Genomic DNA, 16,841 nt, shown 5'->3' with positions numbered 1-16,841 from the left:
GCAGGACCCGGCACTTGGCCTTGTTGAATCTCATGCAGTTGGCCTGGGCCCATCGATCCAGCCTGTCCAGGTCCCTCTGCAGAGCCTTCCTACCCTCGAGCACACTCCCACTCCCGCCCAACTTGGTGTCGTCTGCAAACTTACTGAGCTTAATCCCCTCATCCAGATCATTGATAAAGATTTTGAACAAGACTGGCCCCAAAACTGAGCCCTGGGGAACACCGCTCGTGACCGGCCACCAGCTGGATTGAACTCCATTCACCACAACTCTCTGGTCAGCCTTACCTCTGCCAGGTTAAAGGAGCTGCCTGTTTTTCTTGTGTGCTGCCAGGAGACTTTGTTCCCTTACATCAAAGACAACGTGAAGGAGTATCTGCGTGCTCACTGGGAGGAGGAGGAGTGCCAGCGGGACGTGGGACTTCTGAGAAAACAGGTTAAGTAATGGAGCTACACTGTGTCTCTCTGCGTTTTCACGGCATGCCTGAGACTTCAGGTCACTTGGACTCCCCCAGTCACCCAACACGAGCCCATACCTCTCTTTGCCCCCCCGACAGAGGCTGGTTGCCTTGACAGGCTGATTCTCCCCCACCCAAAGTCTGGGACTGTGCTTGAGGAAGGGCTGGTGCTTGGTAGGCAGCAGCTCAGCTGCTCCCCTCAGCTCACCTTGATCTTCACGGCCCCCAAGCGGGTGTCGAACCATGGCTTTTCAGCTTCGTGCCTGCACTGTGCCCTTCTCTTGCTGAATTCCCCGCTTGTGGCTTTCAGGTACCTGTTTGGGAAGCAGCGTGGAGGGATGGCAGAGTATTTGTCCCGCACAGCGCAGCGTATCCTGCCTCTGTGCAGGGACACGGCATCAAATTGAGACCTGTGGCTGTCTGAAGCTAAAAAACAGATGCATTTGCTTCTTTGCCTTAATTTCAGTAATTAAATACTTAAGCAAGTATAATTCTCATTAGAGTATTTACAATACAGCTACAGTAATGCTAATTGTTGGGTTTGGAAAGTACAATCCAAGCAAGTGTTTCTAGACACTACTGAAGTCTGAATTTCCCATTGAGAAAAGCATTCAAACAGTGTTGTAACCCTTCCTGTGAAGAGCAGTTCGAGCTGTGTCCTGCACAGAGGTGCGTTGATGCAGGTGTTAGACCCCTTTCCTAAATTGAGATATTGAGACCGCTCCACCTCTTCTCTCACCTCTTTTTGTCATGGATGATTTCCAGGCTCAGGAGGACTCCAGCTTGGATGGGGCCGTGCCGATCCCTTTGGAGAGCGGAAGTGGGGAAGAGGAGCTAGAGCGGGTCATTCAGGCAGTCGTAGACAACGTGCACTGGCAGATGTCTCTGGACAGGAAGACCACAGCACTGAAGCAGCTGCAGGGTCACATGTGGAGGGCAGCCTATGCAACAGGGCACGTCAAAGGAGAGTGAGTAATTGTGTGTGTGTGTGAGTAATTGTGTGGCCCTTTCCCTAGGGAAGGTATGGGGTGCATCTTTCCTAGACGTCTGTTAGCAGAATAGCTGCATAAGCTATTCCTAGAAACAGCCCCATGTACAAATGCAAATAGAATTACTACCTTGGTAGAGAAGCCAATAAGTTTACTTTCAGTCGTGGCTTAAGCCAGGGCACTGCTGTCGTGGAACCAACTGCAGACACTTCATTTCAAACTTGATCATGCAGTGAAACACAAATTCATTGAGCTTGATATTTGGATCTAGGGAACCAAAAGCTTACAGTAACCTTGGGACTGACCAAATTGTTTCAGTCCCCACTGGGAAGATGACAAGTGGGTGAGAGCGTTTCTCCTTAAGAAATAATTGGCAGGTTCATGCTGGGTAACAGCCAGTTCTCCAGCCACCTGGGCAGGGTCTGTAAAGGAGATGGGGTCTGAGAAACAGAACAAGGTAATGGAGGTGTGACACAGGGCAATTCTGCTCCCACGACTGGCGGAACATTCATCTGGGACAACTATCTTCTGCATTAAAAAATCAGAAAATGTCTCAATATTTCTCTACAGAGATTTCTTGGTAAACCAAGAGACTGAGGCACAGGTACGAACTTCTTACAGTTCTCCATCTTGCATTTTTTTATCCCTGAATTGCACTCACATTTTGGGACAAGCCTAAACAAGCTGGGGTTGCAGGGTCAGGTCCTTTCAGTTGTTTCCTCCTGCTTTGTCTCTTACCTGAGCGTTTCCTGCCTTTCCACTTCTTTTTGTCTTCAGGCTCCTCTTTATATTTCAGCCACAACACAAGGGTGCGTAAGGAAGGGACAACTGGAATTAAGCCTGATCTTATTTAGGTCAAGAGATACTTGGTGAAACTATGCATTTCAAGTTCCTAAGGAAGTAAAACAAACCCTTAAGTTCACAAAGTGTTTTGCCAAAGGAAGAGCGAGGAAGAAGAAAAAGAGCTCACAGAAAAATGTAAACATCCACCAGAGAAGGCAACAAAACCCAAAAGCAAATCAAGAGGGACAGCCATCCTGTTGGTTTTCTTTTTAAAAACAGGGCTAATTGTCTTATACTGGCCCAAAAATTGTGGAGCTAGCCTTGCTGCTTGGCAGCATCCAAGGAGTGAGATCTTTAAAGTCTCCCCCTCTCTCAACTGTATGTGGCACATCAGTGTCTGAAATCCAGGCACTGAACTCAGCATGTGAAAACATGAGGGTGGCTGGGAGTTTCTGCAGGTGCCGTACAATGTCAAAATATTTTCAGCTGACACCAGAGACATTTAATAAATAACTATGAAAAAAACCTTTTTTTTTTTTAAATACATAACATAACAAGGCCCTGAGCAGGTGGCCAAGAAACTGGAGATGAAGAAAGGGCCAGCTGATTGCTACAAGTCTGGAAAACTCAGTCCAACACCTCCTTTTGCATCTATTTGGAGTCCTCTTTCTTCAGGCGTTCAGGTGCTCAGATCCCCTTTTCAGGACAGTACCTTTGGGCCTTGGCCCAAGTGGCCACACAGAGCTGTGCAGTGCAGGTGGGAAGGCTGTGATCTGGACTGGGTTGAAAACTCAGTTCCCTGGGGATCATGTCTCCTCCAGCTCCTCTTTCCACCCTTCTGCCATATCAAACTCAAATCCCCTCCCTGCCCTTCTGAGGCTGTTTGTGACCTTTCCTTATCAACCATCACATGTATTATTGAGAGACTTATTGTCAGCCTCACTTTGTCCCTCTTGAGCATCCTCTAGCCTTCAGTTTCCCGCAGTATATGGGTCATCTTGTAAATGTCCTTTGTATACAAAGAGCTTTTACATACATGTAAGTGCAGCACTGGAGAGGTCTCGTATGAGACCCCTCGTATGAGAAGGGTATGAGGGAATCGACAGACATGTCTATTAGAAGTTACGCAGCAGTTGCCTTGGCTTTGGTCCTCCTTCCCTCTCTCACAGCTTTGCTCCCCGCTGCTAGGCTTGTCTGCGGGTGGCTACTACCTGAGAGTTAGATGGAGCTCACATTTTGAGACTCATCAGCCCATTGCTAGACCAATATCTTGCCTTCCCAGCACTCTGCAAGGCCAGAAGAATAAGGGGAAGGATGCTGCTGCCTAGTGAACAGGAGCTGGTTCACCCTCTGTGGTGCAGTTAAGCCAGGGACACATCTGGCCCATGGGGTAGTACTGTACAACCTGACCGAGTCGCTGAATAGAGTAGCTCTGACCTCAGTCCCTTAGGGGACACTCCTTTCCCGAGTTGTTGTCTGGCTTCAAACATTTGTACAGTGCCGCTCATTTAGCTCCTGCAGCTGCAACCTCCTCCTCTCAGCTCCTCCCTATGCCTGGTCAGAGCCTGAACCTGTGGGATGGGTTTGCCCCATATGGATGCAGCTTACAGCCATAGCTCTTACCAATAGGGAAACCTTTGTAGCTTGCAAGGCAGGTGGGACTCAGGATGCAAGAGCCTGTCTTCTCTGTCCTCCCCCCTTATTTCTCCCTCACAGAGAAAAGCGGCGGGATGCCATTTTCCCTAACCTTTCCTCCCCTCTCCAAGTTGAAGGGGGTGGAGAAACTCCTGCCAAATGTCTGAAACAGCTCATCAGAGCTGCTGTCTGTGTAGCAGTCAATGAGCTGCTCAGTTGCCTGGAGCTAAGAATATATCACCTGCTGCTGAAATAGACTCCCTGGTTGCAGAAGCCCTGAGCAGAATGAGAATGAAGTCCCCTTGCAAACTAATGGGACAGTTGTCAACAGTGCCTGGCTAAAGGTGTCCCTCCAGGTGCCTCTGGTTTTGCCCTTACCTGCTGCCCTGTTTTGCTCCAGAATCTTCGAGGACGTGGTTCCAGCCATCCGGAAGTGGCGGGAAGCGGGGATGAAGGTCTATATCTACTCCTCGGGCAGCATTGAAGCCCAGAAGCTTCTGTTTGGATACTCTACAGAAGGTGATATCCTAGAGGTAGATAACCTTGTCACCTTCCTTACAGCTTCTCCCTCTGCAGAGCACTTCCTTCCCACAACTGCCCTTGCCATAACGCTTCGTGAATAGAGTCTGGGACAGGAAGGTGGGGCAGTGGGTTTGACCCACGGGAGTTAAGCTCAGCCCGTTGAGTATGCTAACATGGCTGCATCGGCCCCCGTTACTGTCGTAGAAAGGAAGGGGGATGTCTTGCTCAGGAGCAAGGCTTAGCCTTGCTCTTCAGGTGTCACTCAGCAACTGCCTTTGGTTTTTCTCTCTCTTTCAGCTCTTTGACGGCCACTTTGATACCAAAATAGGCCCCAAGGTAGAAAGTGAGAGCTACAGAAAGATTGCCGCCAGTATTGGATGCGCCACCAATAACATCCTCTTCCTGACGGATGTCCCTCGAGGTAGGTCACCTGCCAGTCCTGCTGGCTCACACCTTTGCGAGGGAGGCAGGTGCTCCTTAAACATGTGCTGCTGACTTGTCACAAGCACCCCAGAAATGCTGCAGACCACCTTGCTTCAATGACATTCCCCTAGCTGCTGCCATGCTCCTTCCAGGCTCTCACACAGCAGTGGGATATCTGTGAGCAGCACTGCCATGAGGGAAAACAGGTCAAGTAGAAAACCTGCCCTTGTATCAGCAAGCAAGGAGAGACTGTTAAAGTGGAGTGGAGCGTTTGTTGAAGCAGTTGGCGTGCCCCATTTACAAACAGGGTCAGTGGTTTTCGTGACCTGTGCTCGGGGGAACAGACAATGTCTGCTGTGCTGCTACATGGCACGCGCGGTGGCTGGTTCTTTGTGCCGCTTACCATTAGGTTGTGTTCAGCTGGAAAACATTGCTCCTGGTTGCCAAGACTTGACCCTGGAAAGCCCGGCTTGGGAAGCTAATTTAATTTCCTGCCTTTGCTGGAAACGTCTTTCTGGCAGAAATGGCACTGGGTTGTGATCTCAGTCTAAGCCAGCTCAGTCCCCAGGAGTTAGCCCTTACCTCCTCTCCAGCCCTGGCAGCAGAGCTGGTGGGAGCTTGCAGTTACCTCCTTTTCCCTGTATTGTCTTGCTGTGGTCAGGGAACGAAGGAAGCTTGTGAGAAGTGACTCCTGGCGGGGGGGTGTTGGACTCGCTAGTGCCACAGCCCAACCACAGCCCAGCTTCTTCATGACAGGAATCGAGCTGCCGGTGCGTGCTGCCTGCATGGTGCCTTGGACAGCCATCAGCTGGGAGAGGGGAGGAGATGATGAGGCAGCCAGCTCCCATCCGTTTGCATTACGCAGCAGCTAGTCATCCACAGCAGGTCTGCTGGGAGCTGGTCCCTCTCTAGAGCCCTGCAGCACCATGTGCAAATGCTGCTCTCTCAGTCTCAAACTTTAAAAGCACTTCAGTGTTTTGGGGCATCTTCAAGCCTGCTGTGGAGGTCTTTAAAGACCCTCATGGAGAGGTCAGTCAGCACATCTCATCTCCACTCTCCTCACCTCTGTTTCAGAAGCCACCGCTGCCGAGGAAGCGGATACTCACGTGGCTGTGGTGATCAGACCAGGCAACGCAGGACTGACGGACGATGAGAAATCGTATTACAGCCTCATCTCATCTTTCACCGAACTTTTCCTGCCTTCCTCCACTTAGAGAAAGTGGTGCATGCACAGAAGACTGTGCTTCACGTGAATTGTCCTTGTGTAATGTTAGGTAATTTTGTCCATAATCAGAATTTAAAGCCAAACCCACATCATATCTTGGACCTGCAACTAGTGCAGGCAGATATGAATGGAGTGTATGGTGTGGGGTCCCTTGTGCAGTAGGACAGAGGCCTGCAGCAGCCAGCTGGAGCTGGGAATAGGGTGAGGAGCAGCACCCATGAGCCCTACTGTTGCTCCCCTTTCCCAGCTAGCAATTAGCTCAGGGAATGCTTCCTTCAGACTCACCCATTGAAATCTGGTGCTGAGATGCCCCACCATGAGCTCCGTCATTTTTAGAAACAGCCTGCAAACAAGGTGTATGTCCCCCTGTCCCAGAGGGACCTCCAGGGACCATGAGGGGATATGAGCTTCTCCCTGCAGACGGGGTTGCTGGCTAAGTCAAAACTTTCAAAGTTAGGGGATACCCAAAGGAAAATGCCAAATGTGGGCTATAATACAGTAGGTTTGGGCTGCCACAGAAAAAGCCAGCCCTTGCTGCAGGCAAGCTCTTTAGACCAGGAACAACTTAAATCTTGGCTATATCCACAGCAGGTCTAGGTACAAAACAGTACAACTTGCATATGGAAGCTGTTGGAGCTACACAGCCAGCCTACCAGAATGAAGTAGAGTATATATAAATAAGGCTTTTAAAAATTAAATTCTAGACCCACCTCACTGCTGCATCATGGTACTGGGCTACGGGTTCCAACTGGCTGAACACCAAAGTCAGCTTGACCGCCTTTCTGAAGTATCTCCCTTAGCACTAAACTGCGGAGCTCCTCTCAGTAGCCAACATCACCCTGTCACATGTTCATAGCACTGGTCAGCTGTGGGCAAACCTTGACAACTGCTCCTGAGGGACGCATCCTGCTGCATTTAATGAGAATTAAACCCCTGACCTTTTCACCCACCCTACCTAAATTGTGCCAATTTATATAAGATGGTCATGGAGCTTTTCCTAATGTAGTAAATAAAAGCACAACTTTGCTTTCATTGTGTTCACTGCATCCCAGTATTTAGCCTTCCTGTCTATCACCAGTGATCCCAGCACCCAAAGGCAAATCTCCTGGTTTTTAAACCTGTGAACACTTTGTTTTCCTGCTTTCGCCCTCCCTGGTCCTTTCTTTAAGGCAGACAACCCTGTCCTGCCAAGGAAGCTGTATCACCTCCCTGACCGTCTTACGATTTCAGTAGGGGCTCAGTGGGGGTACAGGAGTGAGAGCCACAGCTAGGTTATACCTAGTAATAGTGGAGGCAGAGGCAGTCTGAAACCCCAGTTCCCTGCTGCTGGCACTTGTGCATGGGTGTCACTTGCTACTTACTCATTTCTGCATGGCTGCACTTGAGCTTGCCCTCACGGGTGGCTGAAATAGAATACTAACGTGTGTGTTGCCTTCCTGAGCTGTGACCTACACCTACAGCTGTCTCTGTTGAGGGAGGCTGCTGTGTAGAGAACAAGCAAGAGACAGACATTTTGGGAGGAAACCACATCATGCCAGCATTGCCCTTCTAAAACTTTGATGGTAGCAGGTAAGGCTGTGAGGCAGCTAGTCTGGATGCCTTTCTGGGCTGTGTAATGAGTGTGATCCTCCTAGAAGGAGCCTGCTAATTAGCACTGTTACAATAAGTGTATCTGCATGGCTGAATAGTCCCTGGCTTCCTTAAGTGTTAATTTTACTCATGACACTGTAAATACTCACCTTTTGTTTTGCCTTTGTCATCAGAAAGCTATGCATGGGGTAGGGGACAAAAATAAAACTCACTTTCTCCATAAAAGCACTTTATTTAGTGGTCATGTTTCAGCATATATCAGTTGTCATTTAGTTGTACTGAAATGTGCTGTTAGAAATACTCTAAGAAATGTACAGAGTTATCACCAAAAACCTGAAGTTCAGTTTGGATTGCATATAGGAAAAGGAGAGAAAGAAAAGATAATCTTTTTTTCCTTTGATAAAATTACAAAATATAAAATGATAAACTGAAAGCATTAATTGATTTTAAAAAAAAGTCACAGTGGACTATTTACAGTAAAACACCCTTAAAACAAATCACTATTTTGTGCTCCATATGCATTGAGTGTGTGTGCCCATGTAAGAGGATCCCCACCTGCATGTTCTCCAGACTGTCCCCTCCTGCCCTTGCCTAGGAGGAGCTCCCCGGATGGGCTGCTGGGGAGCCCTGCGCCTTACGCTGCTGTGCCCTTGGGCCACCCTGGGGAGCCCTGTGCCTTATGCTGCTCTGCCCTTGGGCCACCCTCAGCATGTCCCTCCAGGAAAGCTTCCCACTAATGACACAGGTACAAGGAGGAGGCCTTCAGCAGTCCAATGACAACCCTCCGTTGGCTGGAGATGCTCTGGATTTATAACACAGCTGCCTGAGAACAAATTTTGGCCCACAGAAGATAAAGGGCTGGCTGAAAGCTTTCTACTTACACTAGTTTTGACAGCTTTTCTCAACTTTCTCCTTTCAGGAGAGGCCTCTGACCTTTGCAGAAGACTTGTGCCTTTTCCCTCTCTGTCAGAAATGCCATGGTGCAGTACGAGTTCCCCTTCAAATGCCTTTTGCCACCATTTTAATTTCTGCTTATTTTCCTGCAGCTCAGACAAGATGCAAACCTAAGCTGAGCCTGACTCATGGAGGAAAACAGGAGCCGTGTTCATGAGAAGCAACTCCAATCACTCCCCTGCCCAGCCAATACAGCAGCCTTCCCAAAATCAGGTTTTCAAACAGGGCCTTTGAGCTCCTGCTTTTTCTTTAAAAACAGACCTTCTGTTTGAAAACCTCCCTTCAGGGAGGGAGAAGCCCTTCTGGTTTTCCTGTTCCCTTCCTGCACCTCCAGCCCTCAGGCCATATCACCCAACCTCTGGGGCAGAACTGCCTCCCTGCACCTTGGAAGCCTGCTTAAACCTGCGGCAGACTCCACTCAGGACAACTGGCCACACTGAGGGGTCCAGAGCCCAAGCCTAGTGTCAGTGTGTCTGAAGTTTGACATCTAACTGCACAAGGAGCAAAACCAAACCCTATGCCCAGAACCACCTGCAATGGTTCTGTTCTCATTGCAGGCGAGCCCAGTGTCTCTAACACAATATTTTCCCCCTCAGTGAACAACAAACAAAAAAAAGCTTTTGAAATACTACATAGGATATGTGATGGAAGAACTACACACTTAACGAAGAGCAGCCTTTTCTGGGTCATCTTCAGAGCACACAGGCATTCCCATCTTAATTCAGCACCAGTCCCCACCATTGAGTCTGAAACAGGAACACTGTGCCATCTCCTCTGGCATGGGGACGGTCTGCCCAGCTACAAGACAGCATCGGCCAAGTCTTGCTTCCTGATCACAACACAGTTTCTCCCAAACCCAGCTTTACCATCGGCTCTTTTCCAGGCTGGAAGAAATGCCTGCCTGCTTGCCATAAAAGCCAGTCAGTTGGGGTCTTCCACTGCCCAGTTCCAAGTCCAGATGAAACAGCTGCTCTTTCTCATCCTACCAAGTTACACCAGTTGGCAGGAAAGAAAATAGCGCAAGAAACACATGAAAGATGCAGTCTGGTGACTCAGGAACCGGTGACTCCTGAAGGCTCTCGGTGCCCAGAGAAGTCTGTTTCCTTCATTTCTTCCTCTGCACAACAGGCTGAGGAGTGCCTGTCTCGGAGGGGCATCGTGAAGACTGGCTGTTGAATGTTTTGAACAACAGGAGTGTGACAGAGCCACTCAGAAAGTCACTGGTAGCACAAACTAAACAGCTTGTGCTCTCTCATGCTGCCACTGAGAAGGATCCACTCCTCTTCCAGCAGACAGATATTTTTGTTTGGCTCTTAATGAGACAGCCACCCTCAGAGCCCTTTGGCAATATGATCATGATTGCACATGAAAACAAACTCATCAAAAAGTGTAAATGAGGTCATGTTTAACTCGTGAGACCACACCTGCCCCCCCTCCCCCCCTGCCAGAGGACAGGCTACACCTGATCTGTCTGGTACTCGGAGGCTTCTGATAAGCTTTCGGAAAAGCTCAGAAAGTTTTCCTGGTACTCAGAGCAAACAATTTCAAATCTGTAGTGCCTGAACTCCACTGCAAAGGTGCCGAAGTAGCACAGGAAGCACATCACCAGGCCCCACTGGATCCTGGAAGCATGCATGTGGATGCCCTGCGCCATGAGGATGAAATCTGGAAGAGGAAAGTCAAGGAGAACTAGTGGGAGCGGAGACACCGACCAGGATGAAAGAAAGCCCACAGGGAAGACAATAAAATCTTAACAATCAAAGTCACCTGGATGACAGTCAGCGCAGCCAGCCATCATCAGGACAGCACGAATGTGGTGCCAGCGATGGAAGGTATGTCAGGTGTCCAACAATGCCCACGGAGCGCAGCAGCTCTCCTGTACAGACCAGGGCTCCTTATCTCAATTCAGGCTGATAAACATTTACAGAGGGAAAGACTTAGGCGCAGAGAAGTCAATGACTTGCTTGAACATCCAACTAGCCAGTGACAGAGCCAGCAAGCTGGGGATCTGGCTGTGGGCCCCTACCTGCCAGGAGCCTCCCAACGGGAACTGGATCAGATCTTTGCACCGCAGGCAGTGGGAACACCTTTCAACCTACATTGTGCAATCTTTCATTCTCTTTAGGTCACCTGCAAAATCATCCCTTTCTGTGAAATCTGGAAGCATCAGTCTACACAGTATGGCATGTTATACTGAAAGGAAAAAGAACGCTGTCAGAGCCAGAAACTGTCCTCCAGGCTCATGTACCCATGTGCTTGGACCGTGTATTGCCTGGCATCAGGGTCTCACTGCTGTGCCTCAGGTTGTGTTGGAGTATTCTATAAAAGCAATTCTCACCTCCCCTAAAGCAGAGGACACCTTCCTGAGCTGGGGACCTGCCTACTGGGTCTCCTGTCTCTCAGGATTTCCTCTGCACTCCAAGAATGCAGAATCACACATCTTCACAGGTGAAACAAACAAACAAGCAGCCTCTCCCACGCTTTAACTGCACAAAGCAGGTAATCAGAGACTTTTCACCTTGGGCTTAGTGTAAGCAACCAAAGCTTCATTTCAGCAAACAGCATTCTGTGTCTGACTTTAAGGATCTTCTACTTTCCCTGTAGTGCAACAGTTATGCACAAGCTGCATGGGATGGGGAGCCAGCCCCAAGCCTTTGCAAAGCCAGTGGGGGGCGGTGGGGGAATGGGACTCCTGCCTCAGCCTTCCCCCCTCCACAGAGGGCCCAAGGCCTTCAGTGCCAAGCAGCCAGCCGGGGAGGGCTGGGCTGGGAGCACCCAGCATGTCAGTACAGGAGCAGCTACACCCTGGCTTACCAGGCTGCTCCTGCCCACAGCCTGGCAGAAACCTCCAAAGATAGCAGCGCAGCAGGAGCCCGGCCCAGCTCCTCGCATGCAGCCCTACCCCAGACACACCCTGGGGGAGCTACGGGCTTGGGGCAAGGGGAGGAGGGGAGCACCACAAGAACCGGGCAAACTCCCACGTTACGTACACCAAAGCTCAGCTACAAATTTTTCCAAAGAAGCTTAAGAGGCGACTGACGGTACATCCTCACACCAATCTGATATTCCTCTGGGCACTGGCTGAAATGTTCAAAGCCAGCCAAGTGACTAAGAAATTGTTTTAAGAACAGGCTGTTCCCTGAAGAGGGGAATTAGTTTATTCCTTGCCATTTATTCCTGCCTTCTTGCTTATCCCAGCACTAACGTTGATGCAACTATGCAGTCAATGGATCCACCCTAAACAAACACCCAGGGCACATGAGTGCTGGTGCAAACAGAAGGGCTGGAGTGGGGCTGACAGGCACAAGGTGGAGAGGAAGCCACATGTACATCCAGTCTGAGTGACCACAGACCCCACAGCCCAAATTCCATTTGTAAAGCACCTAGTCTTACCCGAAGTCCACATGACCCAGCAGCTCTTGACTGTGATAACCGTCTTAAAAGGCAGAGCTGGAAGTAGCACCCTGGAGCACTTCAACAAACACATCAAAATCTTCTCATCTTCAGAACCCTGATTTCCTCCCTTGTTCCTTTGTTCTGAGAATTTTTACCTCAATATTTTGCATAATCTTAAATGCTACTGTGTAGGTAAGCAGTGGTGCCATTAAACTGCACAGATACAATTCAATATTGTAACCACTTTGGATATCACTAAGAAGTTTTAGAAACATTTATGAAGGAAGTGAGCCCATCTGTGAAGCAGTGCGTCCCGGTAAAACACAAGTAGCAAAATGAGCCAATCATAGGAACATGCCATGAAGACAAGTTGAGTAGCTTTCCTAAATGCTTTGAGATCCTAGGACAGATGTAAGAAGAGCCAATGTTCCCTGCTGCAGAGAGTGTCGGACACGTATGATAGCTGGCTTCACAGGGAGTGGGACAAAAGGATACAGAGCACCACACAGAGGGTGATGCTGGCCGACAGGGCGACTCGTGGAATCCCGACTTTCCGTCCCTCGTTCTTCAGGTTGATCTTGAGGGTGAGGGCAGACTGGATCCAGCACGCCAAGGTCCCAAAGCCAAAGGTCAGCGACGTGCCCACATTGTGGATCTCCTCATCATTGGAAAGCTAGGAACAAACAAAATGGTGATTGTTTGGACACAACAGGAATTATCTGCTAGCTACCTTGGATTTCTGCTGGGGTGGGATAGAGGAGAGTGGGAATCACTGGGGTGTGAGACAGAGATGCTGTATCATTTCTTCTGGCAGAGGTGTAAGGTGTAACATAATCAAGATGAGTTGACAGCTGTCAGAGTCAAGCAGGTCTTCTGCCCAAAGCCCAAGCACAGTGGAAAATGCAGTTGCTTGGGGACTGCCTCCACAGCTCTCTGACAAGACTCACCAACACAGAGCTCAGAAGCAAATCCTTCTCTAGCTCAATGTGATGGCCAGGGCAGGCAAGGACAATGTGCTGAGGTCTTGTACAGGTCCCTGCAATGGAAGCAAACTGTGCAACCTTCAGTGCCAGCTGCATGGAGCAGTGCTGCCTTAGGGCAGAGGGTAGCCAGAGCCCTAACACCTCCATTGAGCCAAAACACAGACACGTGCTTGTGGTTTGGCAAGTTTCTCCCACCAAAAAGCTTGACTGCCTGTTCCCTCTCCGGCCCGTCCTCAACCACTGGGGTCTAAGGCAATATGAACCCAACCTCTCTGGAGTGCAAGTGCTTCTGTGTTCCTTGGGTTCCTGTGTCTCACGGGGCTCAGTGACTGTGCAATACTGCAAGGCAAAAGGCCAGCTAGGTTCAATGAGCAAGAAGCTGCAAAGAGATCCCTTGAGGCAGCAAATCCATTTAGAAAGCCCAGCATGGACAAGACTTAAGCCAAACAATTTCTCTTTTCCCTCTGCCTCTGAGGCTTTTCTAGAAAAGAAACCAGCAATCTGTAATTCCTCCCTGCAGCTTTGATTCATGTTCAGTGATTTTACAAATTCCCATCAAACAAGACACAACCGACAAGATAACAGTCTAGTTACTGTGCCTCCACTGATGTCTCACCTCTCCTTCCTACCTTGAGGTTTTGTTCAAGGGTAGGTCCAAATCATAGTACAGGCAAAAATGGGATGGAGCTGCCTTTCCCAAGGTAGCCTGCACTGCAAGGAACTCACAGCCATAATGTCCCTTTAACACACCCAATCTGTATTTTTCCAGAAATATGATTTAATGCCACATTCAGCTTAGCAGGCAGGCAGGGAAAAGCATGGACTAAGGTCTCATTACCACATGCTTTCATGGTTTGGCAAAAGATCTAAGCAAGGATACAGGTAACTAACAAGGAGTGGATAATTAGTTCAGAATTTATAACCAGGCATGATTCAAAGTATCCACTTTTAAATAACAATCATTTGCTCTGAGGAGTGAAAAAAGGAAGGAGAGGTTGAAACTGCTTCCTTGTGCCTGCCCTGTACTAGAAATACTCTTCTCACACCTAGACAAGGCCTCAAAAGTTAGAAGAGTTACAAAAGCCTCGTAGTTCCTAGCTGGGAAGCTCTTGTGAAAAAACAAGACTCCAAGTTTTTGGCTTGTGCTGTGGAGTTAGGAAGACCAGATCCAAACCAGTCAAATTATCTCACACCTCATTCAGGGAAAAAAAAAAAAAAGAAAAAAAAAGAAAGAAGACTGTAAAGGACACAAAGTTCCTGCAATTACTCCACAACCCAAACAGGTAGCCCTTCACAAAACAAATACCTTTTCTGTATTGGCAGGAAAAACAGCTCCCTGCCTGCAAAGCCAGGAAAGAAGCCAGCCTACACTGACCTTTCTCAGTTCCTGCCTTTATTGGGGGTCATTACTTGCACCTCAGTGAGAGACAGAGCATCAGAGACAGCAAAGGGATGGGGAAACCCAAGTGCCACTGACTCTAATACCTTGATTTTCACTGCAGACCTAACAGACACACTCGTGATTACAGTGGACACCCAACCCTACAGAGCAACGTTGTGGCACTGACAGCTTGTTTGTTTGTTTGTTTGTATAATATTGCAGAACAGATCGAGAATCAGAGGGACCTCATCCAGGCACCCGTCACATTAGGAGAAGTCGTAGCATTCCTCTGCTGTGTCCCTCTCGTGGCCACTCTAAGGACAAGCAGGAGGTGGATTTAAACAACGTATGTTTTCAGCGAAGGACACTGAACTGTCTGCTAAATCTTTATGGGCAGTTGTGCATCTGTTCGCACAGATGCGTATGTAAACTTCCAGCTCAACCCTTTTACCCAGGACCATCTGTGCCAACCCCCAGGGCTCAAGAGATTCAATAGGTTCCCTGCTCTGGCTCTCGGCAGGACAAGTGTAAGCATGCAGGTGCAAATCCTGCTGGGAATACGTGAAAAATGACTGTGGTCCTTCATCTCAGCATGTCACTGGAGCCACGTAAGCAGCAGATAGAAGTGGCAGAGCAGGTACAAGGAGGGCTGGGGCACAGCCAGACACATTCTCTCCTGAGCTCACATCACAGGTAGTTCAAAGACCTAAGCAGATCTGCTAGAAAAGCAGGAACCTCACAGCACGGACACAGCGATCCAAGCCTGGAGTGCAGTACCTGAAAGTTGCCAAGTAGGGTCATTCCAAAAGAGGCCAAGCATAACACCACCAGGCCGCTGATGTTCAGCCAAGGGTTTAGCACCTTTGGCTTCAGCTGAATGAAGCGCAGGACAGCCACGACAAGCGCTGAGAAGGAAACAGAATGCAAGGTGCGTCATTAGGTAGAACATGCTGCAGTAACCACCTGGCTGGGGGCTCACAGACCCCTCACCCTCTTTCCACCCAGAGGGGAGAGCTCACTGCAGGCTGGCTAGCTTAGTGCTTCTTTATGGCCCCCTCCCACTTCGTCATGGACGAGACTAAGCACAGGAAGCATTTCTCTTGAAATCCAGTTACGCAGAGCTCCCACGCTTCCTTTTCTCATGATGTTTTGTCTGGGAACTGGGTTGCAAATTTTCTAGGGGAAAGAAGAGCACCTTCCTATTTGCCTGTGAAGGTCCCAGAACATAGTCTATCACATACACACCATGCATTCACATTGCAGCAGCTGGGCTTGCATCAAGTTTCACCCCACTCATGAGCACTGAGCTCTCTTGGAGGAGATATGTCAAGCCCCACCTGTATTAGAAAATGTATGAGCAGCACATACGTATTTCTGCAGGTTTTACCATAATGCCCACTGCCTCTTCTCCTCTGGAACAAGTTGCTGGAGCCATGAACATAAGCCAAAATATTGCATTAATTTTCCGCGAAGACTGGAAGAGCAGTCCTTCCAAGCTTACAATTAGCCCAAGTGCTATGATATGATACATGATATATATGATACATGGTAGATCATATGCTATGACATAACCCCAGGAGATATTCACATCGTATATTCTTGCCCTCCCTAGGAAATGCTGCATGGAACAACACAGAAAGCCTGGCAATCAGTTGGCCTTCAGATGGGATTCAAACCAGACCACTAAAAAGCAATTTAGTTGAACAGGGAAATTTGCTGGTTGCTGCCAACACCTTCTTATGCTTATGCTCAAACTGACAGCATGCAGGTCATATTGTTGTAAATTGTCTGCGTTAGCAAATTAGATCTATATTTTCCACAACCCCCCTGGTATAATACCAAAAACATGGTTTAGAAAAATAAGGGAACTGTAAGTGAAAAGTATCCACTTCTATCAAACTGCAAAAGATGTTTGAATTTACTCTCTCACAATTTGCTCTAGTGAACCAATCCACTCCAAATCCTTGAAAACAAGAGAACTTTGTTCCACCAAAAAAGCGAATTTCTGTTTTTCATCACCAGGTAATTGTTTGGGACAGCCATGCCGTGACTACTTGAGCTCACGTGCAGGAACTTTTTCATTTCTATTTCTACAGGACAGGATCCTGAAATTATGTGATCATTTCCTAAAACACTGATGGGAATGACAAAAGGGAATTAAAAGGTCACCTTCCAGCATTACATGCGAAACAACGGCATTTTCAATATTCAGTAATGCCTATGCTTCTGGCAGGTTTCCTCTCCTATAGCAAGGGCTTTGACACAACTAAGGTGGCCAGAAGTACAAGCTAAAAGCAGCTCTCAGAAGCACCCAATACAGCAGAGGAAAGCTTGGCTTTATCCACAAAGCAGAGATAGAATAGAATAGACTATTTCTTTCGGAAGGGACCTACAACAATCATCTAGTCCAACTGCCTGACCAATTCAGGGCTGACCAAGTTGTAGTAAGTTATTAAGGGCATTGTCCAAATGCCTCTTAAACGCTGACAGGCTTGGGCATCGACC

At 48.6% G+C, this 16,841-nt stretch overlaps 2 protein-coding genes across 2 annotated transcripts in view; one reads left to right on the top strand and one right to left on the bottom strand.

Annotated features, from left to right (window-relative positions):
* ENOPH1 (enolase-phosphatase 1) overlaps positions 1-7,845 on the top strand; it is an 8,825-nt gene extending 980 nt beyond the window's left edge. The window contains exons 2-6 of the mRNA XM_019473223.1: positions 295-433; positions 1,221-1,423; positions 4,263-4,395; positions 4,682-4,805; positions 5,882-7,845. Of these exons, the coding sequence (XP_019328768.1) occupies positions 295-433; positions 1,221-1,423; positions 4,263-4,395; positions 4,682-4,805; positions 5,882-6,021 (739 nt within the window). The 3' untranslated portion in view covers positions 6,022-7,845. The remainder of the gene's footprint in view (positions 1-294; positions 434-1,220; positions 1,424-4,262; positions 4,396-4,681; positions 4,806-5,881) is intronic.
* A 2,117-nt stretch (positions 7,846-9,962) lies between these two features.
* The window catches only part of TMEM150C (transmembrane protein 150C), an 18,494-nt gene continuing 11,615 nt past the window's right edge, over positions 9,963-16,841 (bottom strand). The window contains exons 6-8 of the mRNA XM_019473226.1: positions 15,114-15,241; positions 12,468-12,645; positions 9,963-10,241 (exon numbers count right to left, since the gene is read on the bottom strand). Of these exons, the coding sequence (XP_019328771.1) occupies positions 10,033-10,241; positions 12,468-12,645; positions 15,114-15,241 (515 nt within the window). The 3' untranslated portion in view covers positions 9,963-10,032. The remainder of the gene's footprint in view (positions 10,242-12,467; positions 12,646-15,113; positions 15,242-16,841) is intronic.

The sequence above is a fragment of the Aptenodytes forsteri genome, unplaced genomic scaffold, assembly GCF_000699145.1.
Source record: "Aptenodytes forsteri isolate BGI_AS27 unplaced genomic scaffold, ASM69914v1 Scaffold342, whole genome shotgun sequence".
In the NCBI taxonomy this organism is placed as follows: Eukaryota; Metazoa; Chordata; class Aves; order Sphenisciformes; family Spheniscidae; genus Aptenodytes; species Aptenodytes forsteri.
The sequence above is the reverse complement of the archived record's forward strand: the minus strand, read 5'-3'. Positions and strand labels throughout refer to the sequence as shown.